Source organism: Saccopteryx leptura, chromosome 5 (assembly GCF_036850995.1).
Source record: "Saccopteryx leptura isolate mSacLep1 chromosome 5, mSacLep1_pri_phased_curated, whole genome shotgun sequence".
Lineage (NCBI taxonomy): Eukaryota > Metazoa > Chordata > Mammalia > Chiroptera > Emballonuridae > Saccopteryx > Saccopteryx leptura.
The window spans coordinates 11015385-11042679 of record NC_089507.1 but is presented as its reverse complement, the minus strand read 5'-3'; the positions used below and the strand labels follow the sequence as shown (position 1 = coordinate 11042679).

General features: G+C 41.5%; 1 protein-coding gene across 11 annotated transcripts in view; it reads left to right on the top strand.

Annotated features, from left to right (window-relative positions):
• Positions 1–8347: 8347 nt before the first annotated feature.
• Positions 8348–27295, top strand: part of LCORL (ligand dependent nuclear receptor corepressor like) — a 122460-nt gene continuing 103512 nt past the window's right edge. For 2 of the 11 annotated variants that reach the window (XM_066384678.1, XM_066384679.1), the window contains exon 1: positions 8348–8990. In XM_066384678.1, the coding sequence (XP_066240775.1) occupies positions 8837–8990 (154 nt within the window). In that variant the 5' untranslated portion in view covers positions 8348–8836. The remainder of the gene's footprint in view (positions 8991–27295) is intronic. The other 9 variants (XM_066384687.1, XM_066384688.1, XM_066384684.1 and 6 more) reach the window with 8 other exon arrangements.

Here is a 27295-nt window from a genome sequence, read left to right as displayed (position 1 = left end):
CTTCTTTATAAGGGTAAATCATAGTATAATTGAACTACTTTATTCTTTTCTATCTTTATTTCACCTCTATTCTCTAGGTAGATATTAATATGGCCCTTATACTTCACTGCTTTAATAAACCTTCTTTATGATAATAATTTGAAATAAATGTATTCAACTCACTGGATTTCACTTCAGAGCTTTATTGTTGGATTTCTTTACCATGAAATATTGGTATTTTGTAGTATTTTTACATCAAAATAAACATTTTCTATATGTTGTAACCAAAGACCAAATCCAATTTATTATCAAAAGCATGAAAAACAATTTTTTAAATCATAAATTGTCCATATTTCTTTTGCTAAGGCATTTTAGTAAATAAAATGATTAGTTTTATTTCTATAAGACATTGTGGTTTATTTTATTTTAGGAGTTTCAACAAGCAGAAAGGAAAAGTGATGTTTATTTCTTGTAAACTCCCGTAAAAGGCAAACATGCCACCTCCTTTTGTTCTTGTCTGAACATTAGGGATGAAAAATAAGTTTGGATTTACTAATAGATGGACGTGGGGGTGAAAGAGGACCTAGATCTTTTGTATCTTCCTTTAAAAATCTCTTTTCATTTTAACTCAACCAACGTGTCTTTGTTACTAACTTAATGTGGAATGCAGGCATATAGAAATGACAACTACCTAGGCCTTGACTTCACAATCTACAAGGTGGGAAAGCAGAGCAATAAGATACATTTTTAAAAGAACCCTCATTCACTGTTGGTGGGAATGTAAAGTAGTACAACCATTATGGAAGAAAGTATGGTGGTTCCTTAAAAAACTGAAAATAGAACTACCTTATGACCCAGCAATCCCTCTACTGGGAATATACCCCCAAAACTCAGAAACATTGATACATAAAGATATATGTAGCCCCATGTTCATTGCAGCTTTGTTCACAGTGGCCAAGACATGGAAACAACCAAAAAGCCCTTCAACAGATGACTGGATAAAGAAGATGTGGTACATATACACTATGGAATACTACTCAGCCATAAGAAATGATGACATCGGATCATTTACAACAAAATGGTTGGATCTTGATAACATTATATGGAGTGAAATAAGTAAATCAGAAAAAACTAAGAACTGCATGATTCCATACACAGGTGGGACATAAAAATGAGACTAAGAGACATGGACATGAGTGTGGTGGTTAGGGGGGGGAGGGAGAAAGGAAGGGGGAGGGGAAGGGGCACAAAGAAAACTAGATAGAAGGTGACGGAGGACAATCTGACTTTGGGTGATGGTTATGCAACATAATTGAATGACAAGATAACCTGGACATGTTTTCTTTGAACATATGTACCCTGATTTATTGATGTCACCCCATTACAATTAATAAAAATTTAAAAAAATTTTCAGTTAAAAAAAAAGATACATTCTCAAATACTCAGATTATAATACATGAAAGAATAGAAGACCCATGAAAATATATAGATAGATAGATAAATAAATATACATAAATATATATATATTTGTATCTTCCTTTAAAAATCTCTTTTCATTTTAACTCAACCAACGTGTCTTTGTTACTAACTTAATGTGGAATGGAGGCATATAGAAATGACAACTACCTAGGCCTTGACTTCACAATCTACAAGGTGGGAAAGCAGAGCAATAAGATACATTCTAAAAGGAACCCTCATTCACTGTTGGTGGGAATGTAAAGTAGTACAACCATTATGGAAGAAAGTATGGTGGGACATAAAATATACATATATATATATTGTGTTTTCAGAGCACAGAAAGGACTAATCCTCATGTAGTAGGGAAGTATTAAAAACTATTTGCATGAGAGTAGAACAGCCTGGAAGTGTCAGGTGGGGAACCACAAACCCCCCAGTCTGGCTGAGCAGAATCTCAAATACTGTGGGACCATGCTTTTGTGTTTGTGTCACTATCTTCAAACATCAGTGTCCCTCATGAAAATCAGATAAAGTCTGAGATCCTCAATCTCTGATTTCTTTCTAGGCAGCTTGATCACCTTCTTTTTCTGCTCTCCAGTGTATAGTGGTAGCTAAATTTGGAAAGACAGAAATTCAAATTCCATTTTTCCACAAATTAGTTGAGTGATGTTGGACAAGTTGACTTCTCTGAGCCAATTTCTTAATTCCTTCTCTGCAATATGGGAATCACAATAATAGTACTTACTGCATATGGTTATGTGAAACATTAAATAAATTAATGATGTATGTCAGTGCTCAACAAATGATGGCTTAATTATAGCAGAGTCACGATTAGGAATAGAAAAATCTGATCTTTTGTTTAGGTAGTACTGCTTGTAAGCTGTATGACTTATATAAATTGCTTATCCTGTCTGGGCCTTAATTTCTCTATCTGCAAAAATAGAGGTTTGCCCTAGATGTATACTCTCTCTAAACTGCAGTGGTATATGTGCTATAGATGACATTTTTGTTTGATTTCGATAACAAACTATGCAATTGGATTAAATAGGAGTAAAATTGTCATCATAAGCACATAATACACTGAAATTTTATTAAAAGGCTGAATATGAAAATGATAATGAGTTAGACTGGGAGAGTGATTTCAAGGGGACACAAAAGAGCAGTGATAGATCAGGTTCTATTATCATCTGCCTGAACGTAAAATAGATGGTAAATGGAATTTAAAAAAAAATCAGACGCCAAGTTCAAAGGTGTGATAGTATTAAAAAAAAAAAAGAAAAAAACATGCCTACCTTATTAATTGCTTATCCTGACAGTTTAGGACTTGAGTATTCCTAATGCAGAGAAAATTGTGTCCAGCTAGAATATATTTAATATGAAGATGGTCACAGGGTGTAATAGCAATGGTCTAAAAGTACCCAATGATTGAACTAAACAAAGAACATAAAGAACAGAAATCTGAGATATCACCCTGAGATGACTGACAGTATTAGATCGACTATCATGCCCATTTTTCTACACGCTAAGGAACGTCTGGGAATAGGAGTTCGGTAGACATTACAGTTTAAGAAATGAAATGCATCACCACTATAGGTCTGCTTCTTCCATTTTTATTCCCTCCTGTGAAATTTTATCTTCGTTTCCTACCAAATGTTCAAAAGAGATGACAATATTTGGAAATGCACCAAGAAGACCAAATCATTCATCTATTCTAGACACCTCTAATTTTTAAGTGCACTATTGAAATGAAATGCATCAGCATGTATATCTGAGGAGGTGATATCCTTAGAGTTCATATTCCCATAAGAAAAACAATGCTGAGAAATCTTTGGCTTATAAACATGGGTGAATCTAAGATGTTTGCATAAATTTTAACATAATGATAATGTAGCTAACTAGACATTTTCTGGAAAGGGGCTATGTTTAATATCCTAAATAATTGGTTGACCAAATTTGTCTGAGTTTGAGGTCTCTGATCAGTGCAGGGCACTAGAGTTCAGAACTAAAGGAAATGTAGTAAAGAGTGATATATTTTAAGCAGGTAATAAATTTACTCAAAAATGGCTTTTTAGCATTATAAATCATTTTATAGTTAATTAAGGCATCTAATCATTATGACTTATAATTATAAATATTTAATTCACACAAAAGTGCTTAGGCTATTAAATTAGAAAATATATATTATTTTTGTTACAGGTTAATAATTCATAATTGAATAGGTATTTTAAAACCCTACTAGTATATTAGATTGTTGATTTTTGTTGCAAAGTGAAAGAATAGCTTTTATTTTCATTATTTCAAAAACATAACAGTAGTCATATGCCTCTGTAATTTCAGATTTCTCTACTGTGGTAATATGAGTATTTCACACTACTCTAATTCATTTATATGTTTGTATCATATTCTCCTAAAATGTACCCCAGATTGGAAATTGACTTCCAAATGGTCAAATAAATCAAGACACTATTATTTTTCCCAGCAGTTTATATCTATACGTGGTATTGTATAAGAACTCTATAGATGTGCTTACCAGTTTTAGGTAAATAATAGTAAACTTGATGGATATTTATGGTGGTTTCACTGAAGTAATAACCTCAATTTGCTCACACCTTTCTGTATCCATGCCATCTGTTAGGGTCCTACAGACTTTAGACTTGGTCATTTGATTTGCCTTGGCCAACGGGACAGTAGCAAGCAAACATAATGCAGCAAAGACTTGAAAGGCATTTGCACATTAATGCTTATGCTCTTGTTGTGCTTGACATGCTGCCACTATATAAATAAGCTTTTGCTAGCCTCTGAGTGATGATACACATGAGACACATGGCTCAGTCATTCCCATTATTTCAGCACATAGGAGCCAAACTCCAGACCAGAGTGAAGCCATCCTAGATCGTGCAGCTTCCAGCATGAACAATCCAAGCCAAGACTAGCAGAATCTTGCCAGATCAGCAGAACTGCCCATCCGACCTGTAGACTTTCCAGCAATAACAAATGGTTGTTCTTTTAAGCCACCAAGTTATGGATTGGCTTGTTATATAGCAGCAAACAAATAATACACTATATATAGGAAATAGCTTGCAGAACAAAAGCATCTTTCCAAAGAATATTAACATCTCCTTTGTGAATAACTAGATTTCCAGTGTGAGAGACAATCTTGGATATGACCCTCTTCTATCCTTGGATTTATGGATATCTGGCCTAGAAGTTCTGGAAGTATTATATTCATTAGTTTAGTTTATTAATGTTTCTATTCCCTTTTCTTTTGGGGAACACTGCAATATCCATCTTCGATATACTACAAAAGTGGCCACAAATTATTTTTTCCCTCTTTTCACACCCTTTTGCAATGATATTTACAGCTCTTCCTGTTAAAAAGTAGATTCTGCTATCCCCCATTGACTCTGGGCTTGGCCACGTGATTGCTTTAGCTACTTGGACTGGAGCAAATGTGACCCAAGCCAAAGCTTAAAAAGTGCTTGTGGCCCTGGCCGGTTGGCTCAGCGGTAGGGCGTCCGCCTGGCGTGCGGGGCACCCGGGTTCGATTCCCAGCCAGGGCACATAGGAGAAGCGCCCATTTGCTTCTCCACCCCCCCTCCCCCTTCCTCTCTGTCTCTCTCTTCCCCTCCCGCAGCCGAGGGTCCATTGGAGCAAAGATGGCCTGGGCGCTGGGGATGGCTCCTTGGCCTCTGCCCCAGGCGCTGGAGTGGCTCTGGTCGCGGCAGAGTGATGCCCCGAAGGGGCAGAGCATCGCCCCCTGGTGGGCAGAGCGTCGCCCCTGGTGGCCGTGCCGGGTGGATCCCGGTTGGGCGCATGCGGGAGTCTGTCTGACTGGCTCTCCCCGTTTCCAGCTTCAGAAAAATACAAAAAAAAAAAAAAGTGCTTGTGAATTAGGGCTTGCTCTCTTGCTGACCTTGGAACCCTGTGACTGTCACCACATGAACAAGCGAAAGTTAGCTTCTTTTTTTTTTTTTTTTTTTGTATTTTTCTGAAGCTGGAAACAGGGAGAGACAGTCAGACAGACTCCCGCATGCGCCCGACTGACCGGGATCCACCCGGCACGCCCACCAGGGGGCGATGCTCTGCCCCTCCGCGGCGTCGCTCTGCTGCGACCAGAGCCACTCTAGTGCCTGGGGCAGAGGCCAAGGAGCCATCCCCAGCGCCCGGGCCATCTTTGCTCCAATGGAGCCTCAGCTGCGGGAGGGGAAGAGCGAGACAGAGAGGAAGGAGGGGGTGGGGGTGGAGAAGCAAATGGGTGCCTCTCCTATGTGCCCTGGCCGGGAATCAAACCCGGGTCTCCCGCACGCCAGGCCGACGCTGAGCCAACCGGCCAGGGCCTTTAGCTTCTTGATGATAAGGGACAATGGACCCACTTGCTCTGTTGTGCAGAGGACAGTCAGGTCGGCCTCAGAAACAGAGCTGCCTCTAACGGGAAGCTCACTGCAAACTCCTGAGTGAGAGCTGCCCAGGCCAGCTGAACTATCCAGGCAAGCCTAAACGAAACGCCATTCCATAGACTCATGACTGAAATAAGGCTTACATTTTAAGATATTAAGATCCTCTGTCAGGGCACATACAGGAAGAATTTGATGTTCCTATCTCCCTGGCTCAAGCCAGATGAGCCCATGCTCAAGCGGGCAACCTTGGGGTTTCAAACCTGGGTCCTCAGTGCTCCAGACCAAAGCTCTATCCACAGTGCCACCCACCTGGTCAGGCCCCTGCCTCTTTCTAACAAACAAAGAAAAAAACAAAGAAAACTTCTTTCTTTTGTCATGGTGAGTGGGGAGGTTCCAGATAGTAGGGCCCATAAACCTGGGTCCCTGAATGGACATGAAGCAGTTCTCCCCACCTTCCTTCACACTGATTTTTGGAGGACATATAGTTTAAGTAAGAAATAAATCTTTGCATTAAGCCACCGAGATTTTGAGTTTCTATTCTCAGAGCATAACCTAGCCCATCTGACTATGTAGAAATTGGTACCCAGAAGGAGGCAGAGTTATGAAAATGGAAAACCTCAAATATGTGGCCATGACTTAGAGGCTCAGTGGGTGGTGGCAAGGACACTATTGTCAGAGGCTGGAAAGTTAGTAATGCGTGTTAGTTGTGGTAAAATATTTGCTAAAACTGTTCATGCGTGTCTCTCATCCCTCACTTTTTTGAATACAAATGTTTACCATGGTTATTTATCCCTGTCCCACCACTGTATGTTGAGTGTGTGCGTGTGCGTGTGTGTGTGTGTGTGTGTGTGTGTTGTGTAAGCAGAAAGGGATGATCCTTTGTCTTTTCAAGTCTCTGTAACAAGAGAAGCTTATTCCTGTTCTAAAAAGAGACTACCAGACATCACACAGAGATGCTGGACTTTGAGATAAATGCTATTACTGAATAGAATATTTGGATTGTCTCAGTTGTGATAGTGGTGAAAGTATTTTGTAATGTAAGGAGAGGGAAGAGTAAACTGGTGACTAGAAAGATGGATTGCAATAATCACTGGTGTTGTCCACCAGTAAATTCTGGTTATCTTCCTTCCAGGCAAATAGTAGGGTTATACTTCCAAGCTCCCTTGAAGATAGGCATGACTGTATAATTTGCTTGTATCAATGAAATGTGAGTGGAATTAACTTGTATCACTTTCAGGAAGAACCAGTTTGTCATTCATCTTCCTTGGGTCTATCATACAAGTCCGGTAGTCAGCGATTGGGGCCTTCCTAAGCCATCTCCTTGCTGTAATGCTCTCCCCTCTCCGCTTCCCCCAAAACTTTGGATTCTTCGTTAATGCACCATAAACTAGCCCATCCTAATGTAGATTATTGTAAAAGTGATCAGGAAAGAAAAACGCTGATTGTCTTAGCAATTGAGTAGAATCAATAACTGAAACCATCCAGTAATAATTCCTAAAGCACTTTCACAGTGATTTTACTTACTTCTCCAGTTGTGACTATTCTAAAAAGGTGATTATGAGATTTTAAGTTTCATTTTCTTAATCTATGAAAATGTAAAACTCCAAAGAAAGAAAGAAAGAAAGAAAAAGAAAGAAAGAAAGAAAAAAAGAAAGAAAGAAAGATGGATAAGGATAAGCCACAAAACAAGAAGGGTGGTACTGAACTCAGAATTCATAGCAATTTCCAGGAAGAATTAAAACATGTTTGTGCATAAAACTCAGTATTACACAAAACTTGTCAGTAAACTTTGGGTTCAGCCTCCTGCACATATACAGAAATACATGCACAGTTGCTGTGATGCAAAAGTAAAAAATGTCACTGAAGTTTATGTTTAATGGAGAAAAGTACTTTCTAGCACAGAGTGGAATTCCTGTCATAACATCCATCGCATGCCATGCACTGTACCAGGGTTAGGCAAGGGGAAAATGTCACGGTACAGAAGTCTCAATGGGTCGCTGTTCTCCAGGAGTTTACAATTTGAGTAGGATAAAATGTTTCCTCTTTGGGGATCACATCCAATCTCCCCGTAAACAATTTTCGGTGAAATCTCTTCCCTAACCCTTACAAATATTCTCAGTTTCCGAAATCTCTTCGCCCTGGAAACTGATGTTACTGCGGGATCTGTCTTAATATCGGGTAGTTATTAGGTTGCGGCCGAATGAGCAGCTTGCTCCTTCCCTGCAGTGGCGGGATGACAGCGACCCCAAAAAGTTTCCAACACTTAAAGCATAGAGTGCAACTTGAACATCAAAGAGCGGTCAACGCTTGCGGTTTTCACCGCCCTTCTAAAGCGGAACCCAAGGAAGCAAAGGCGACTGGGTCAGACCCGGCCTCCCGGACAGCGCACCGTACTAGGCGCGGGGCGTTGGAGGCTAAGTCCACAGGAGGTGCAGCGCGGAGAAGGCCGGGGTACAAGCCCAACTGTGGAAGGAGGACCAGAGCGCCCACCCTTTCTGGACTACTAGGACCAGCATGCTTGGCGCCGCGGCGTCCAGCTCCGCTCCGGGACTCCGGCGCAGCGGAGCCTGGGAAGTGAAGTCTCCGGGCAATCCGAGTCGCGTCGGGAAGGCAGAAGGCAGCAGTTGTTAGTCCGCTCCACAGCACGCCGGTTCCTGGCCGGGCTTGGAGCCTCCAGCTCTCGCTCAGGGTTTTCGCGGGCGGCAGGAACAGTATGGCTCGCTTGAGTAAACTCCGGGGGGAGGGGGAGGGAGAGTGGGGAGTGGATGCGGAGGCGGGGTCAGCGGAAGCGGCAGGTTGCTTCCTTCTCCTCCCGCTCCCTCCCCGCCTCTCCCTGAGGGAGCGCAGGGAGGGGAAGGGCAGGGCAGAGGGAAGGTAGTGACACGTGTCAATCAACCCCCCTCCGGGGGGCGCGCGCTCCGGGGCTCGCGCCGAGGGCTCGCGCCCCTGCCTCGTGCCTGCGCCGCTCGTATGTAAATGAGGGCGCGTGACGCGGGACGCAGATGGACAAGGGAAGAGAGAGAATGGCCGCTGCCGCCGCCGCTGCTGCCGCCGCCGCCGCCGCCGCTCAGTGCCGGAGCCCTCGGTGCGCGGCGGAGAGGAGAGGATTCCGGCGGGAGCTCGACTCTTGGCGCCACCGCCTCATGCACTGTGTAGGTAAGAGAGACGCGGGCCGGGCCGGGGATCCGCGCGGCCGCGGCTGCCGCAGCCCGAGGAGTTTGTGGCTCGGGGTTGAGTTGATCTCCCGTGCGGGTCAGTTCAATGGGGGAGCGAGATGGGAGCGGCGGCCCCGGCGATCGCCTTTTGTCTGGGGGCTCCCGGCCCCGCGCCCCGGGCGCACCTTCCCCGTCCCTTCCCCTTTCCGTTCCCCTTCCCAGCTGTTGGGCTCCCTAGGAACTGTTAGTTCGGACCCGCTCGCCGAGCCCCGGAGGAAACCGCTCGCTCGCGCTGTCCCCGAAACTCCGCGGCGCCCCTCGGCGCCTGGCGTCCGCGCTGTCAGGGGGAGGAAGCGGTCCAGCGAGCGGCGTCCGGCCGGAGGGGAGCCGGCGGACCGGGCCGGCGGGAGAAAGGCGGGCTGGTCCGCGACCCCGCCGGGCGCACACACACCCCCTTCTCGCCGCCGGGGGCCGGGCCGGGCTGGCCGACGCGGCCGAGTTCCAGGGGCGGGGGACCCGGGCGACCCCCGGCGCGCTCGCGGGGCTGGGGCCACGGGTGGGCGGGCGGGGGGCTCGGGGCAGCGGGGGCGTCGCCCGAGGGGCGGGGGCGCCCTGCTCTGCCCTCTCTCGCTTGGCGGCGGCGGCGGCGCTGTGTGTACCCCTTTAAGAAGGAGCCGCTCGAGCGCTGACGGTTGGGATTTGAAGTTCTTCCTCCCTCTTTGGAAGTCTGGACGGCGGGGGGGTGGGGTGGGGGACTGTTGCCATAGCGATGGCACCCTCGCCCCCCTTCCGATGGACGTCCGGACGACTCTGGTCCTCTTTTACTGTCATGTGATGGACCCGTCTCTGCACAGCCACGCACATCGCCCTCCCCACCTCCCATCCTCGTTCTCCTGCCATTCCGTCTTTCCTTCTGCTGGGGTCGGAATCGTTTTAGCTTCAAACTTCTGGGCTCGGGGCTGTCATATTGCGGGTAGCTCGGGGGGTGGCGGGAGGTGGTGGGACCTCCCGACCTTGCCGCTGACGTTCCTTTTTTTTTCCCCCTTGGTCTGAGTGGGGACGTGTGCGTGGAGCTGCTATCCAGCAGGTTGGTTTAGTGGGCAGAAAGGGGACAACGCGGGTAACGGGATGGGATGCGTTGTGCGTATTTGTTTCGCGAGGAGGGTTTTGGATAGGAGAGTAGGGGAAGAAGAGTGGATAGCGGCAGCAGTTGACTCGTTTGGCGATTAAATCTTGGCATATGGAGTTGAGGCACTAACCTTAGTGCCTTAAAGAAAACAACTCTCTTACCTTGTTTCCATCTGTTCTTGCGCCATCTCGCGCCCCGTCTCCCGTACCCCGGCCCCCCGATTTATTTGGTTAGCGCCTGAATGAAGATCCTTCTTGTTTTTCACTAGTGGATATCGTAGTGGGATAAACTAGTACAACCTCAACTCAGAAATGGGCACTGCAGAATACGATGGACATAGGAAAACTTAGGAGAAGGAAAGATTGCTCTGATTTGGGGGCAGTTATGTTTAAGCAGTTAGTTTACCCTTATAAAATGTGTTTTGCTCTTATCTAAGGAAATATTCTTGGAAATAGCTTTAGTGAAGTGTTCATAAGTGAATTTAGTTCTTTAAAAAAAAGTGTAGTAAAACCTCATGGTATTCTTCATATAAAATTTTAATCAAAGTGTTACTAGTGCTTCCTGAATACAAAATGGACCCGTTTTTAGAATTGCTATTGTAAAGATTTCGTCCACTGACAACCTGTCTAGGAATTGTTGATTTCATTGAGTTAAAATCAGGCAGGGTAACAGCTTTGTCACACTGGCTCGCGATATTATTGTGTTAAGTTTTCCCGAGGCACGCCGTGGTTTGACGATGTCTTTGGTCAGTTTTGTTTTTAAATTCTTTCGGGTTCCTCCCTCATCTTTTTGCTTATTTAGAGACATTAAGTATGGCTCTGTATCTCAAATATATATGTGCTTTTGAAAAAAGTCAAATTCTAATTAAACAAAATTAATCGGATTTGATGGGGAAAAAAGAGAGCTTTCTGCCTTACCTACTTGGATACTGAAGTAGGATTGGGAGACGTTGAAAATCGAGTTAATGCTGTTAATGTCTAATACGCAACTTACCGGTATATATTACATTTATAGTTGTACTGTATTTGAAAGGAAATTTTTAACTGGTCTCTAACTGTATTTGAGAACTGATCTTTACAGTCCCAGTCTTAGGAGAACTAATAAGACCCATCTCATGCGTTGTTTTTGTCATTGTTCTTTTTAATTAAGCAATAAAATTCTTTTAAACAGGACATACACTTGTTGATTGGGTTTTTCAGCACCCTGTATATGAAGCACCTCTTTATAGTGTGAATTGGGATTGAAGGTAGTTTGTGTATTTATTTTAGTGTTATCTTTTGCTTTTAATGTGTTTATACCCAGTATTTCACTTGTAAACATATTTGCAAAAAGCCATATTCTTTTCCCTTTGCATGTTTGTATGTCTGTGAATATATATGTATATATACTTATGTATTGCATATTTATTGCTCTATGGCTCGAAATCATTTTTATAAAATATCCTTTCTGTGTTTGGGGAAGAAAATGATTCAAAGTGTTATTTTTAAATGAGATAAGGAAATTGTAAGCAGCATCTCAGGGTCGTACAGCAAGTTAACATTGATCCAGTAGTGAAGTGTTAATTCTCAATTCTTAGAGTAAGTCTTTAAAGTAATATGATTCATTTTTTATAACATTTATAAATTTCAATTTTATGGGGGGAAAGTTCATCATGCTTGTAGATAGCTAAGGTGTATAACTCTTGCTAAGGAAAATGATGTTTCCTTTTTTCTATTTGAGGAACTAATTTCTTTAGATTTATGGCTATGATTTTTTCCCTTTTTTAAATATTTAATTGGAGAGTTGTCCTATAAGCGCTATGTCCCAATTTTACAATGTGGTGCTTTTTATAATTTGATTATTTTTCTATAACCATCGTATACTACCCTATAGTTTTATATATGCTCATCTAACATGTTTTAGTGCTTATTGGATATAGTAAATAATATTCTAGTGCTTGGTATAATATTGAGGTATACCAGTTATATAGTTATGAATCTTATGGAATATAAAATATAATTAGTAACTGATAAGTTACAGAATTTAAAGCAGAGTCCAGAAGAAAAGAAATATAATTTTATATATTGTCAGACTTGTATGGTTTATTTTAGGATATCTGACCTAAGAAATAGACCAATTTTTTTGTTTTTGTTGTTTTGATTTTTTTACTTTTAATTTTGATAAACTTTCAAAATTACAAGGAAAGTTAGAAAAATAGAACAAGTACAAGGAACTCCTATGTAACCTTACCGACATTCACTAGTGGTGTTATGTTTTGCTGCATTTGCTTTATCATTTTTGCTTTATATATATGTCATTCTATCAATCCATTCATCCATCCTTCCATCTTCTTTCGGAATAATTTGACGGTAATTTGCAGATTTTTTTATTTTAATTTTCTTATGCATATATCATACTTCTTTATTCCTAAATTTTATAGTATATATTTCCTAAAATCAAAGACACTGTCTTACCTAACCACAGCGTAGTTATATTAAAACCAGGAGATTTAACATTGACCTAATACTGCTATCTAAATCAGTGGTTTTCAACCTTTTTACACTTGGGAACTGGTAAAAGTAGAATTATTTTGGGAACCGCTAAGGCAGAAATCACCCTGAGCATAAGCAAATTCGACTGAGATCATTGGATCTTTAATCTTCATACAGCATCAAGGTGCTTAACTCTTTCCTTGACTGGCACAAAATTTCTGGTACACTGGCCAGTTGTGGACCAGCGGTTGAAAAACACTGATCTAAATCACCATCCACATTCACATTTTATCTATTTTATCTGTAAGCTCCCCACCCACCACCCACTCCCGCTTAGTCCAGGATTGTGCATTGAATTTGGTCATCACATCTCTTTAGTCTCTTTTAATCTGGAACACTTCCTCAGCTTCTCTTGTATTTCTTGACCTTGACATTTTTGAAAAGTACCGGATAGTTATTTTGTAGAATGTCTTCCTATTTGAATTTGTCTATTGTTTTCTCATGATTAGTTAAGCTATGCGTTTTATTTATTGACTTTAGAGAGAGAGGGGGGAAGTGAGAGAGAAACATCGATTTGTTGTTCCTCTCATCTATGCATCCATTGGTTGATTCTTGTATGTGCCCTGACTGGGGGGTTGAACCTGAAACCTTCGCATATGGGAGGATACCATAACCGGCCAAGGCAGTGGATTATACATTTTTGCCAGTGATACCTCTGATGTTTTCTGCTTCTTAGTATATCATACCTTGAGGTACATGTTGTTGACTTTGAAAACTTGGCTGTTATTTTTCATATTTATTCCTGAAAGTTATCATTTATTCTTTTGTAATCAGTATGCAATTTTTGGGAAAATACTTTGAGAAACAGAATATTTTTACATAATCTCATCAAAATTTTATATGCAAGTTTTAACATCCATTCATGATTTTCTAACTTCCTTTATTCCTTCAATAATTAGTAGTTGATGGTCTGTCATAAAGCAATCTTTCCCATCTCCTTCATTATTTATTTCTTTATTCAGTTATTTTTATCAGTATGAACTCATGGATTCTAATTTAATCAGTGCTTAAATTCATTATTATCATTATTTTTATTCCTAAATATTCGCAGGTTTGGCCAACCGGAAACTCATCAAGCTGGTTCCAGTGTTTTCCCACAAATCACACCTCTCCTCAACCCCTCCCACCAGTGATTTTTGACCAGTTCCTTCCTGCCACAACAACATATTCCAGGTTCATCTATTACTTCACTTGTCCAAACCTTGATGTCAGCCATTTTTCCAAGGAGCCTTTATTCTTTTTAGTGGAAAATACGTTTACGGTAGATACCAAATCTGAACACTGGGTTTCAAGACTGTTTTTAAATCTTATTTTTCTGAGATGGAAGCTAATAAGCAGTGTAGTTGATTTGCCTAAGGTTGTAGCAACTAAACAAAAAATAGTGACTGTTAGGATAGAATTATTTTATGAACTCCAGAGTCTTTCCTATATACCAGTGTTGTAATGCAAGCCAAACACATAATTTAAAAAATTTTAGTAACCACATTAGCAAAGCAATTTTAAGTCGCCTGATATACTCAAATACTTAAGCACTAATCTTTATAAACTTACTAATAAATTATTTTACATTTCTGAGATCAGGTATTTTACACATACAGCACATCTGAATTTGCACTAGCCACATTTCAGGTGCTAATTGCCCATTGTGGGAAGTGGCTACCGCATTGGACATCACAGTTCTATATAGTATAGTGGCTTCAGACAAATCTTAATTACCATGGAACCACTTATTTCAAAACTTTTGATAGTAACCAAACCTACAGCTTAGTTTATTTTTCCCCAAGCCTTTTTTATTTGGACAGTATAATGCAGTGCATAAAAATAAGAGGCCCCAGGAGCTAGACTGCGTACCCGTGGACCCTCGCGTTACCGCTCACAGTGTAGACAAGTTACTTAACCTTGTGCACTTCAGCTTTTCTGTAAATTGGAGATAATGGACTCGAAAAATAATTTTGTTGATATGTTAACAGTATCTGCACATAGGAAGTACATACTTTATAAATGGTGCTGTTATAATCGATGTACATAGGGCATTTGCAGGTTTGAGCTTCACAGTTTTGCCAGTAGATTCTTTCCGGTAGGAATGCTGATGAACAATAAAAGATCGTGAGGCGTGTTGGAAGAAAAGATAGGAAGAGCTTGCGTGATCTCCGTCCTAGGGTGTTTGGATCGCCAGAGTCGGAGTCATAGAGTTTGAGAATCTCGGTATATCCCTTAGCCTAATCCTAGCTTTCTGTATAGGAGGTCACCAGAAAACATTTGATACCTTCCTACATTCTAAGGAATATTTTGGTTTTGTAGTAACAGGATACAAAACATTAGTTTCAATTTATTTAAAAAATCTATGTCATACTGAAACTACTCTTTGTTGGTACCTGCTCTCTATTTTACTTTTCTTGTTAACCTCATCACTGAGTTAGAGCTGTGCCCTCTACAGTTGTTAGCCCAATGGACTTGGGATTGGATTTCTTCAGATTACCTGCCCCATCTATAATCAGCAGAATCAATGTCAGAGATATTTGTTTCCTTTATTTCTAACCTCTGGAAGAAGTTATGGGAGCATGTCATAAAGCTATAAAACTTAAAAGATGGGATAGCCCAGGTAAATAAAATTCTAGATAATCAACCTAACACCTCTTTCTGGCTGCTTGCTTTCTGCTCTTTTGACTTTTTACTAACGTCTAACTCATTTGTCGCTGTTGCAATGTAAATCCCAGAAGCGCGATTTACTTAGAAATCTGGATTTCATGAGGACTGATATGGTGGGCCCATACGCCAAAACCTTGCCTCAAGCACTAACAAGTTTTTTATCCATTTAAAGAGATGTAAATGATGGCACTGCCTAATACATGCAAATGATGGCACTGCCTAATACATGCACTAGGCAAATGGAATGGATGATGTTATGAGTAGTGGTGGTTAAGACATATATCCAAATTTCTCTGTTAAAATAGGTATATCAACAAATTTTGCATGTAAAATTTGAAATTCTGAGTACTCCTGGACTATTTTATACTTGGAAATATAAAATTTTGCCATCTTTGTGACCCAGAAGCATGCAAATGTTATGTTTTTGCAGATGTGAGATTTAGGCTACAGGCTGGTTGGAGCGTAATACAGCCTCCTTTCTGCATGATACTGTCTCTTTGTGTCCGTGCTGCTTTCCTTGGCTGGCTACATGCGTACACCACTTTCTGCTTGGCTGGACACCCTAACCAGTTGGTTTTTATTGTGTCCTGTGTGTTCCCATGACTTACATGACTTTCTACTCGATTCTTCTATCACAGCACAGTCCTGGGAGGAGCAGCAAGGGCATGCTGATGTTGGATGTGCAATTTCCTCTTCCTTATTAGTAAAGTCAGTCTTTCAATTATAATATTCTATATCTTTTATGTATGAAGTTCCTTTTTTTATATAGCATTCCTTCTTTTTGGTGTATATATGACATATGTATATATTCATGGGTGATAGGTGACAGTTGGTTAGAACACCAAGTTTATATTTATAGGTTCAACATTTTGGGGACCCATTTAACTTTATGAGAGTTCACACTTTTGGGGCAGAATGTATCATTAAATAATTCTTTCAAAAAATTTTGTTTGTTTTTTACCAAGGAATACAGATAAAAGTATGTAAATTGGCCCTGACCAACCTACTGCTCCCACTTAGGAAAGTAAGGTGACAAAATAATGCCATATTTTTATTTGAAGAATAGCACTTTATTCTTTTTTTTTTTTTTTTTTTTTGTATTTTTCCGAAGTTAGAAGCAGTCAGACAGACAGACTCCCGCGTGTGTCCAACCAGGATCCACCCGGCATGCCCACCAGGGGGCAATGCTCTGCCCATCTAAGTGTTGCAGCCAGAGCCATTTTAGCACCTGAGGAGGAGGCCATGGAGCCATCCTCAGCTTTGCTCCAGTGGAGCCCTGGCTGCAGGAGGGGAAGAGAGAGACAGAGAGGAAGGAGAGGGGGAGGGGTGGAGAAGCAGATGGGCGCTTCTCCTGTGTGCCCTGGCCGGGAATCGAACCTGGGACTTCCACATGCCGGGCCGATGTTCTACCGCTGAGTCAACCAGCCAGGGCCACTTTATTCTTAATTAATGCTAAATAAAAACTTTGTTTTGAGAATTTTTGTGTTTTCTACAAAATAAAACTTATAAGGAGGAATCACTTTTCTAAGTATCTTTCCTTTTCCTTTTCCTTTCCTTTCCTTTCATAGAGTTTTCCCACAGTTGGCCACTTGTATTTGCTTCTTTTTCTTTAACCTAATATATTGCCAAGTTATTATTACTTTTTAAAAAATATCTCCTGAATCCAGTTTTTCTAATAGAGTAAGTAAGCATTTGGGCAGATTCAGGTAAATTCTGGTTTATATCAATATCTGCATTGCTGGTTTTACTGTCTTTCAGTCTAGCTTATAACCTACATTCAATCATTGTTTGAAATAGATCCTTTGATTTTGTAGTTTACAAAGCAGTAGTATCTTTTATTTGTCCTTTTTCATCAAGTAAAAGCTCCTAACCATATTCAGCTAATTGATCATGATCTACCAAACTGCTTCTTCCCTATTTGCTTCTCTCCTTCTTTAGACAGCCCAACGACTTGTACCTAGAACTTCTACATCTCTATTACACACATTTCCCAAAATTATTAAGTATCTTTTTTGTCATATCTGCTACCCTACTACTCAGTCACCTTAGTAATTCAGCTGCAACCTAAAGTCTTAAGTATTTATTGAAAAACAAGTTTGAGACCCTTTCTCCATTAATTGAGTTGGCCGCTTATTTTCTGATGGTGTATGTATATTTTCTGTGGGGTGTGTGTAAATGAGAGGCAACTTTGTCCAGTAGTCTTCATATTTCAGTAGTTAGGCATTTAGTGACAAGGCACTAAGCCTTCACAATGACAGAATGAAGAATTGGAAGAACACAGTTCCTTTCTTAGCCATGTCATCGTAACCTTAGGCACAAGTCATTTCAGCTTCCGCAGATGGAAATCCAGAAAACTAGGATAACATCTGACCTCAAATGTTCACCATTTTTTGTTTCTATGAAAGGTGTTGGAATACTAACCTAGTAGTAGTTTTTTGGCTGAAGATATAAATTAGGGAATTATCAGCATGCAGATGATGTTTAAATCCATGGAAATAGATGAGATCACCAATGGGTAAAGGATAGTATAATGAGAGTAGTAGAGTACTCAGTAACATGCCTAAGGAATCTTAACATTTTGGGGGCAAAAAAAAGGGCATCCTCAAAGTAAGGCTACTGAATTTTTACACTGAAAAGTAAGTCCATTGGCTAAGCAGAAAACCAGGGAGAGTAGTATCACCAACTCTAAGAGAAGTATGTTACAAGAAGGAGAAATTGTTAAATGTTGATGTCAATTACCATGGGACAGGGAAGTGTACATATTTCTGGCAATGTGGAGGTAGGTTCTAGGTGCCCTTGACTAGATAAATTTAAGCTGAGTAGTGGGGATGGAAGCCATATTATAATAGATTAGAAAGTAACTAAGATGTGTATAAATAGAGATAACGTTTATACTAGACTACTCATTTGAGAAGTTACAATTTGAGGAAGAATAGATAAATGGAGCAGGAATGGAAAGAATCTGGGTTTAGGGATGTTTGTTTTTTATGTGTGGGAGATACCATTTACAATAATAAGTAAGATGGGGAATACTCTTCTCAGTCAATAATATTCATGATTCATGTTATTTAATTAGGTTGAGACTTGATAATAAAATATTGTGTCAGGTCAAATGGTTTGACTCAGTGAATATGGACTCTAAATTTATCTTATTCTTTTCTTCAAAGGATATTTTCTCAATTAAGTTTAACACTAAGATATGGTATATGTGGCATTAGTGTATTATACATTTTAAGGGGGTGATTTCTTTAAATGCACTGTTGTCAGTCAACCATCGAATATTTTGAGTCCTGTATGCAAGTTGAGTTTTTTTCATGTGATGAGGACGTTTAAGGTTTATTCTTTTAGCAATTTTCAAATATGCAATACAGTATTATTAACTATAGTCACCACACTATATGTTATCTCCCCATGAGTTATTTATTTTATAAGTGAACATGAGCACCTTTTGACCCCTTTCACCCATTTTACCTGCCCCCCATTCCCTACTGCTGACAACCACCAATCTGTACTCTGTATCTATGAGCTTGGTTTTAAAATATTAGCTTCTTAAATAAGTTTATATTGAAGAACTGACTTGAACTGAGGCCAAAATTAGACATCAGACTTTTTTACTCCCTGGATTGAATTTACCAATCTCTCAAAGACAGCAGCTGCAGCTGGGGGCCTCCTCTAAAATTCAGGGAACTTGACCTCAGTGAATTTACCACATGAATTGCTTATTGGTAGGTACAACTATTAGGCAGAGTGAGTGGGAAGGTGGCCATGCATGAGAAATGACCTTGAAAACATGAACCCATCCCACATAGGATTCTGCCACTATTAGTCATCCCTCTCCTTTGGGAGGACTGAATAAGGGGTAGAGAGAAGGGCAGAAGTTTCTTCCAAAATATACACGTTCCCCAAGAATGTGAGAAGTGGTGGAAAAGGTGGGAACTGTAGGTTGGGTTAAAAAAAAGATTTATTGTCTACAATAGGAATAAAGTTTAGACTTTGCTTTCAAAGAGCTCACAATTATCAGAGAAGTATTAGAGCTGGTGTAATATAATGGAAAGGCAGAGGAGGGAGCAGTTACTTTTGATTTGAAGGGTCTGCAATTACTAGGCTTCAAAAGGCTACGTGAAAGTAGGGGCTGACAATTTTGGGGTTTTTTGGAAAGAGCTAGATAATAAATATTAAGGCTTTGAAGGCCATATGGTCTCTATTGCAACTACTCCACTCAGCTGTTGCAGCACAAAAAGCATTACATAAATAAGTGAGCATGGCTGTGTCCGAACAAAAAAATTACAAAAATAGGTGGATTTGACCTATAGGCTATAGTTTGTGGTCCTTAAGCTAATTAAATGATCCAGCAGGGGAGGAGGTTGGAGGGAACAGCAAGGGGGGTAGAATTTCTAAGCAAGGGTATAGAAATCTGACATATTCGGAAAATACTCAGCAGTCTAATATCACTGGAACATAGGATGGCAGTAGGGAGCAGGACTGGACACATAAATTATGGCCTATGTAAGGAAGAAATAAGGAGCCTTTGAAGTCTTTTTTTTTTTTTTAATAGGTAATAGCATGATCAGATAAGTGCTTATTTTCATTTTGAACATCTGTTCAGGTTTGAAGGGTTTTTGTTTGTAATAGTTTTAAAGAATCTCTCATTGAATTAGCCTTTTTAAGTCAAAATTGATAAAATTAGCAATCTATTATATATTGAGTATATTAATTAAAATATTAGATTGCTGAAGGACTGACTCTCCAATGGCACCCTTCTTTTCTAATTCAACGCTGAATAACTTGGAAAGTAAAACAGGGAGGAAGATGGAAGCCACAATATCACTTGTATTACAGATAGAGGTAGGGTCAGGTTAGAGGAAGAGCTTGGTGGGAGAGTCAGGTGGTCTGGCAAAGGCCCACTTATCCACCTGGTCCTGGGCACACTAGGAACCAGTGCAGAATATTTGCTGTCTGGGTATGTTTTCCCAGTAGCTCACTACCCAGGGGAAAGGAGCAGATCCCAGCTCTTTCTCCTCAGTTACTCTTTCCAAAATCGCATCAGCCGTTCCACTTCCCTAGGGCTGAAGAGAGGCTCAGATAGTTCTTACGAGGCACCCTCCTCATAGAAACAAGAAGATAGGGAAAGCTGTTCCAACAATCGAAGCTCATTTTTGCAGAGTTGAATCTGAGGATAAGTATACTGGAAGCAGTATAACTGTTACACTGAAAACAAGTCAAACTTACCTATTCTGGATACTTTTAAAAATAGGTAGTTCTAGTGTTTGAAACAACCATATTTTTTAAATTCCTAAAATTAGGTTTTTGTTTTAAAAAAACTAAATTTTCAGCCCTGGCCGGTTGACTCAGTGGTAGAGCATCGGCCTAGTGTGTGGGAGTTCTGGGTTCAATTCCTGGCCAGGGCACACAGGAGAAGCGCCCATCTGTTTCTCCACCCCTCCCCCTCTCCTTCCTCTCTGTCTCTCTCTTCCCCTCCTGCAGCCAAGGCTCCATTGGAGCAAAGTTTCCCCGGGTGCTGAGGATGGTTCTGTGGCCTCTGCCTCAGGCGCTAGAATGGCTCTGATTGCGGCAGAGCAATGCCCCAGATGGGCAGAGTATCACCCCCTGGTGGGCATGCTGGGTGGATCCCAGTTGGGCACATGCGGGAGTCTGTCTGACTACCTCCCCGTTTCCAGCTTCAGAAAAATACAAAAAAAAAAAAAAGGAAAAAAAACCCCTAAATTTTCTACAGGCTTGTATAAGATACTTAAATAAAATGCATGTTTGGCTAGAAAAGAAAGACAAGACTTCCTTTTTTATCAATTTTTCAGTTGACTTTTTAAATTTAGAAGGAAGTGTAAAAGAACAGAGCAGTCTCTCTTTAAGTAGAGAAAGCAGATACTTTGACAAATAAATTATCCTTTTAATTAGCTCTGGTTATGGGTGCTTGTGCAGTTTACTCACTGGTATCTTTATTTAAGATGTCATCAGTTGTTCTCTCTGCCCTCTTCCCCTTCCCTTCCTGAACAAGTCAGCACTGAAACTATCAAGCGGGCTCAAACCAGGGTAAGTGTCCACACCAGGTGGGGTACGTGGGAGCAGAAGCCATGTCCTCTCGGAAGAGTGGTTCATCAGAGGCTGACAGCCACACCGGTGGGGAGGGTCATGGCGTTGGGAGGGGTGGGCAGCAGTTGCAGAGCAGGACACGCTGTTGCGAGGCGTTGGAGCCCGAGCAGGGTCAGTGTGGTATCTGTGAAGGCTGGTAGCCTGACACGGGGGGTCGGCAGTTCTCAGAGAGTGGTGTCCGGACCTGAACAGGGTACAAGGATGAGGGGGGCATCTGTTTGAGGATGGGGGGGGGCAGTGTCAGGGTATAGAAAAGCATCCTCATTCAGGAGGGTGGATAGTCTGTTGTTGGTGTATTGAGACTATAGTGGGGCGAGGATAGAGTCCATGCGAGAAAGCATCCTAATGCAAGATGTCGGCACCCGAGGGTGGGACGAAAAGGCATCCCAGGGGAGGGTAAGCTCAGTGTGGGCTCTGAGAGCTTGAGCAGAAGGAGGAGGATGTTCTGAAGGAAGGAGCCAAGCATGAGGAATAGGGGCCTGAACAAAGTGAGACGGATATATGCGCGGAGGAGGCATGGGCCATTCGACCAGCAGGAGGGGAGAGTGTGGCTGCCTCCCCTCCCCTCCCCTCCCCTCCCCTCCCCTCCCCTCCCCTCCCCTCCCCTCCCCTCCCCTGCCCTCCCCTTCCCTCGGGAAGGCAAGGCAGCCACATGGGAGATGGTACATAACAGGGACGCTGATCAAATAAATATTAAGCATAACTAGAGCCATACCTCTCACTGTCTGAGAAGTGTTATAAATATAACGGAGAAAACTGAAATGCTCTTTGTAGTGTTGGATTGGAAATTGGAGATATTAGTGTGAAATCAAGGTTTTCATTTTATCTCTAAAGAGAGACACAGAAATAGAGAAGCAAATGTGTCTGCATAGACAGTTGAACCTTGAATAATCTGGAGGTTAGGAGCACCAACCCCTTGCACAGTCCAAAATTCGCGTGTAACTTTTGACTGCCCCCAAACTTACCCACTAACGCCTACTGTAGACCTGAGCCTTACCAGAGCAATCAACGAAAACACGTTTTATATGTGACTGTACAGTATACTGTATTCTTACAATAAGGTAAGCTAGAGAGAAAAAAATGTTTTTAAGAAAATTATTTTTAAAATACATTTACAGCATTTATTGAAAAAAACACACAACACATACAAGTGGACCTGGTGCAGTTCAAATCCGTGTTCAAGGGTCAACTGTCCATACACACATGCATCACATGCTCACTGAGAGGGGGCCTGGGAACAGGGACACGCTGAGAGCAGTGAGCGGAACGTGTCGTTGTGAATTTCTTGACTTGAATGGTTGCACTTTTAGAAAATACTTTATTAAAGAATTCAAGGCTGATGGGCCATCATGTAGGTCTTTTACTCTCAATTGGTTGGAAGAATAGAAGTTCTTAACCATACTTAAAACAAATTCTATAAATTTGTGATTGTTACCAAATAAAAATTTTGAAGCTATATCATTAATCTAAATATTATGTTCTCTTAAATTATTTTCAGCCTTTGAGACCACATAGTATTATGTAAATTGTCTTCCAGATTTATCGACACTAAGAATTACCTTTTGAAATGATGATAGTTAATATGTACTGACTGCATACCATGTATTATACTAAGCTTTTTTTTTAAAGATTTTATTTATTAATTTTTAGAGAAAGAGAGAAAGGGGGGAGGGGAAGAGTTGGAAGCATCAACTCATAGTAGTTGCTTCTCATATGTGCCTTGACTGGGTCAGCCTGGGGATTTGAACCAGCAATCTCAGCATTCCAGGTCAATGTTTTCTTTTGGGGGGGGGGTATTTTTCTGAAATTGGAAACGGGGAGGCAGTCAGACAGACTCCCGCATGCGCCCAACCGGGATCCACCTAGCATGCCCACCAGGGGGCGATGCTCTGCCCATTTGGGGCATCGCTCTGCCGCAATCAGAGCCATTCTAGCACCTGAGGCAGAGGCCACAGAGCCATCCTCAGCGCCCAGGCCAACTTTGCTCCAATGGAGCCTTGGCTGCTGGAGGGGAAGAGAGAGACAGAGAGGAAGGAGAGGGGAAGGGGTGGAGAAGCAGATGGGCGCTTCCCTGTGTGTCCTGGCCGGGAATAGAACCCAGGACTCCCGCACGCCAGGCCGACGCTCTACCACTGAACCAACCGGCCAGGGCCTCCAGCTCAATGTTTTATCCACTGCGCCACCACAAGGTAGGCTATAGTAACTGTTTATGTGTATTAATCACATGTGAAATAGTATAGTTTTTATCTTCATCTCACAGATGAGAAAACAGATTTAGAGAGAATGGCTTTCCCAAGACTTTCCATTTAGGAAATATATATGAAGGTAGAATTAGTATTCAAGTTTGTATTACTCTTTGGGTCAAACTTAGTTTAAAAAAATAGCATGTCTGATCCTTTCTGGGCAGATAGTTGTGTCTATAGCTTTAGTAGTGCTGTTTTATTTCAGAACCTTGAATTTCAGGGGTAGAAAAAAGAATTCTGGGTTTAGGTCGCTTTGGCCGTCTGTTTCTGGCCTGGAAAACAGAGAACAGGGGCTTCTATATTTGAATGTGTATGTCAGAGTTAAGGGTTCCCTGGAAATGGGTTAATCATGGAATAGTATCCCCATATATCTTTCTTGTTCTTGCAGTTGGCACTGCCAGATTGGGATGGGGGTGGAGAGAGCATGGAGTTAGAGGGGCAAGGATTTTCCCCAGCACAGATGTCAGTGTTTTAGACTGGAAAGAAAGTTACCTTCTGTCTCATTCCCAAGAATTGTAGCCATACCTTCCCATCTCTGGAACTTTTCCCAAGAATGCAAATGATGAATTGGAATATAGCTAATGAGGATTTATGATTTCGTTTTAACTCTCCTTTGCTTGTACTTTTCTATACCCATTGTCAAATAAACCCAAAAAGAGTCTGGAGGCTTTGGCTAGAAATAAATGATAAAGATTTGTTCAAGAGTCTTAGGGTTTGCAAACTTGAACTATAACTAGGCCATAAGGAGAGTGTCCCCAAGAGGGAAGAAAAACTGAGGATTCTTCTAGTAAAAAGTAGTCTTGAAAGTAATCAGTCCTGCATTCTTAGCTGCTGGAATGGTTCAAGATGGTGATCCAGATGACCTAGTGGTCTGAAAATGGGTGCCAGGTGGTCTTGATACATGAACATTCTTTCCATAGTCCTTTAGGGGGTAACCAGAGGGTTCTCTGGCAGTTTGATGTAGATTCAGACATTGATGCAGGACTGGAAAGTTCAAAAGTTAAAGTCCCCAGGCTAGTAAAAAGATACCTCAACCTACTTGATTTTAATAATTTAGTAACTTGACTATAGTGACTCCATCTTATTTCTTGACTCTATTCCTCACTATTTAGAATGTAAGAAAGTATATAGTACCCTGGTAAAATTTGTATTTTTTAACATAAATTTTTAACATAATTTCAACAGTATTATGGCATCAGCCAACCTATTTTTTCTCCTTTGCCTTATTACTTGACTTTTTAATATTTGTGTTCTCACATAAGTATAATTCATAAGTATGGTGGAATTTCCCTGTGATTTTTTTTTTTTTTTTTGTATTTTTCTGAAGCTAGAAATGGGGAGAGACAGACAGACTCGCATGCGCCCAACCGGGATTCACCTGGCACGCCCACCAGGGGGCGACGCTCTGCCCACCAGGCGGCCATGCTCTGCCCCTCAGGGGTGTCACTCTGTCGCGACCAGAGCCACTCTAGCACCTGGGGCAGAGGCCAAGTAGCCATCCCCAGCGCCCGGGCCATCTTTGCTCCAATGGAGCCTCGGCTGCGGGAGGGGAAGAGAGAGACAGAGAGGAAGGAGAGGGGGAGGGGTGGAGAAGCAGATGGGCGCTTCCCCTGTGTGCCCTGGCTGGGAATCGAACCCAGGACCCCTGCACGCCAGGCCGACGCTCTACCACTGAGCCAACCAGCCAGGGCCTCCCTGTGATTATTACCAGTACAAAACCTGTGTGCCTGACGTTTTGAAATGCCAAAACTCAAAATGTCAGAATTTGGAGTAAGGAAAGATTTATTGATCCAAAAGGCACCAGCCGGGAAGATGGGAGCACTAGCAGTTTCTCAGATCCCTGTTAAGAAAGTCCAGAGTACAGGGTTCTTTTATCTCAAGGAAAGGGAAAATGAGAGGGGCTACTTTTGTAAAAACTCAAGCCCCAAGCAGAATTCCTCCAATAATTAGCATGCCTAAAACAGTCACTACTAGCCCGAAGACCATGGGAATAACACAGTCCCTAACAAGACTTAATGAAAGCAAGCAAGCATGTCACCATGTTACATGAGCACACATTAGTTTACTTAACTGCCTTGTCTTTCTAAGTTATCTTATCTTCATTCTTCTCATCAGTCTAAACCAGGGGTAGTCAACTTTTTTATACCTACCGCCCACTTTTGTATCTCTGTTAGTAGTAAAATTTTCTAACCGCCACTGGTTCCACAGTAATGGTGAGTTATAAAGTAGGGAAGTAACTTTACTTTATAAAATTTAGAAAGCAGAGTTACAGCAAGTTAAAGCATATAATAATAGTTACTTGCCAAGTACTTTATGTCGGATTTTTACTAAGTTTGGCAGAATAAATCTTTATAAAACAACTTACTATAGTTAAATCTATCTTTTTATTTATACTTTGGTTGCTCCACTACCGCTCACCATGAAAGCTGGAACGCCCACTAGTGGGCGGTAGGGACCAGGTTCACTACCACTGCTCTAAACCCACAGATCCTTTCCTCCTGTCTTAGAATTTTTGCTGACCAACTTATTCTTTAGACCCATTCTAAAATTGCTTCTTTATTTTATTTCAGGAATAATAGGATTTTAACGGTTGAAGGAAACATGACCATCTGCTAGCATTCTTTTGTGCATCTCTTTTCTCCCTCGTAATTTTTTTCAGTAAATATTTATGGGCCAAGCATTGTGGTAGGGGACTTAGTGCATTATATTGTCTTCGTGAAGCACAATCTTGTAGTAACACGGTGCTCTCTTACTACAGAGTATGGTAAGTGCTGTCATAGAAGCATATACAATATTTAAATTGTGGTATAAAGGAGGAGACTGATCAGGTTTCCTTTTATGGGTCTAGGAACAGTCGTAGGATGATTGTAGGACATAAAAAGAGATAAGACATAGAAGCTGAATTGTGGAGAAACCGAGCAGACTACAGGAGTAGTTACTATTATTTTAATTATCATACTTTCCTGTGGAGTAGGACATTAAGTGCTTACACTAGGATTTATTTGATTTTCACAATAGTCATGTAGATAGGAACCATTTTTTCTTCCCCCACTTTACAAATAGGAAAGTTAACTAACATCCTATAGGTAGAAGAAAACCATTGAAGGTTTTTTGTTGTTGTTGTTGTTGTTGTTTTGTATTTTTCTGAAGCTGGAAACTGGGAGGCAGTCAAACAGACTCCCGCATGCGCCCGACCGGGATCCACCTGGCACGCCCACCAGGGGGCAATGCTCTGCTGCAACCAGAGCCATTCTAGCGCCTGAGGCAGAGGCCACAGAGCCATCCTCAGTGCCCAGGCCTCCTTTGCTCCAATGGAGCCTTGGCTGTGGGAGGGGAAGAGAGAGACAGAGAGGAAGGAGAGGGGGAGGGGTGGAGAAGCAGATGGGCGCTTCTCCTGTGTGCCCTGGCCAGGAATCGAACCCAGGACTTCCGCACGCTCTATACCACTGAGCCAACTGGCCAGGGCTCATTGAAGGTTTTTACGCATGGGAATGATAATAGTTTTATTTGTGATTTTATAAAATTAATCTACCAGTAAAGTAAGAGGAGACTAAGGCAAATCAATCAGGAGTCTGTCAAAGATAGACCAAGAAGTTATGCAGGTCTGAAATAAGAGTTGTAGAAATAAAGGAGAGGGAAAGAATTA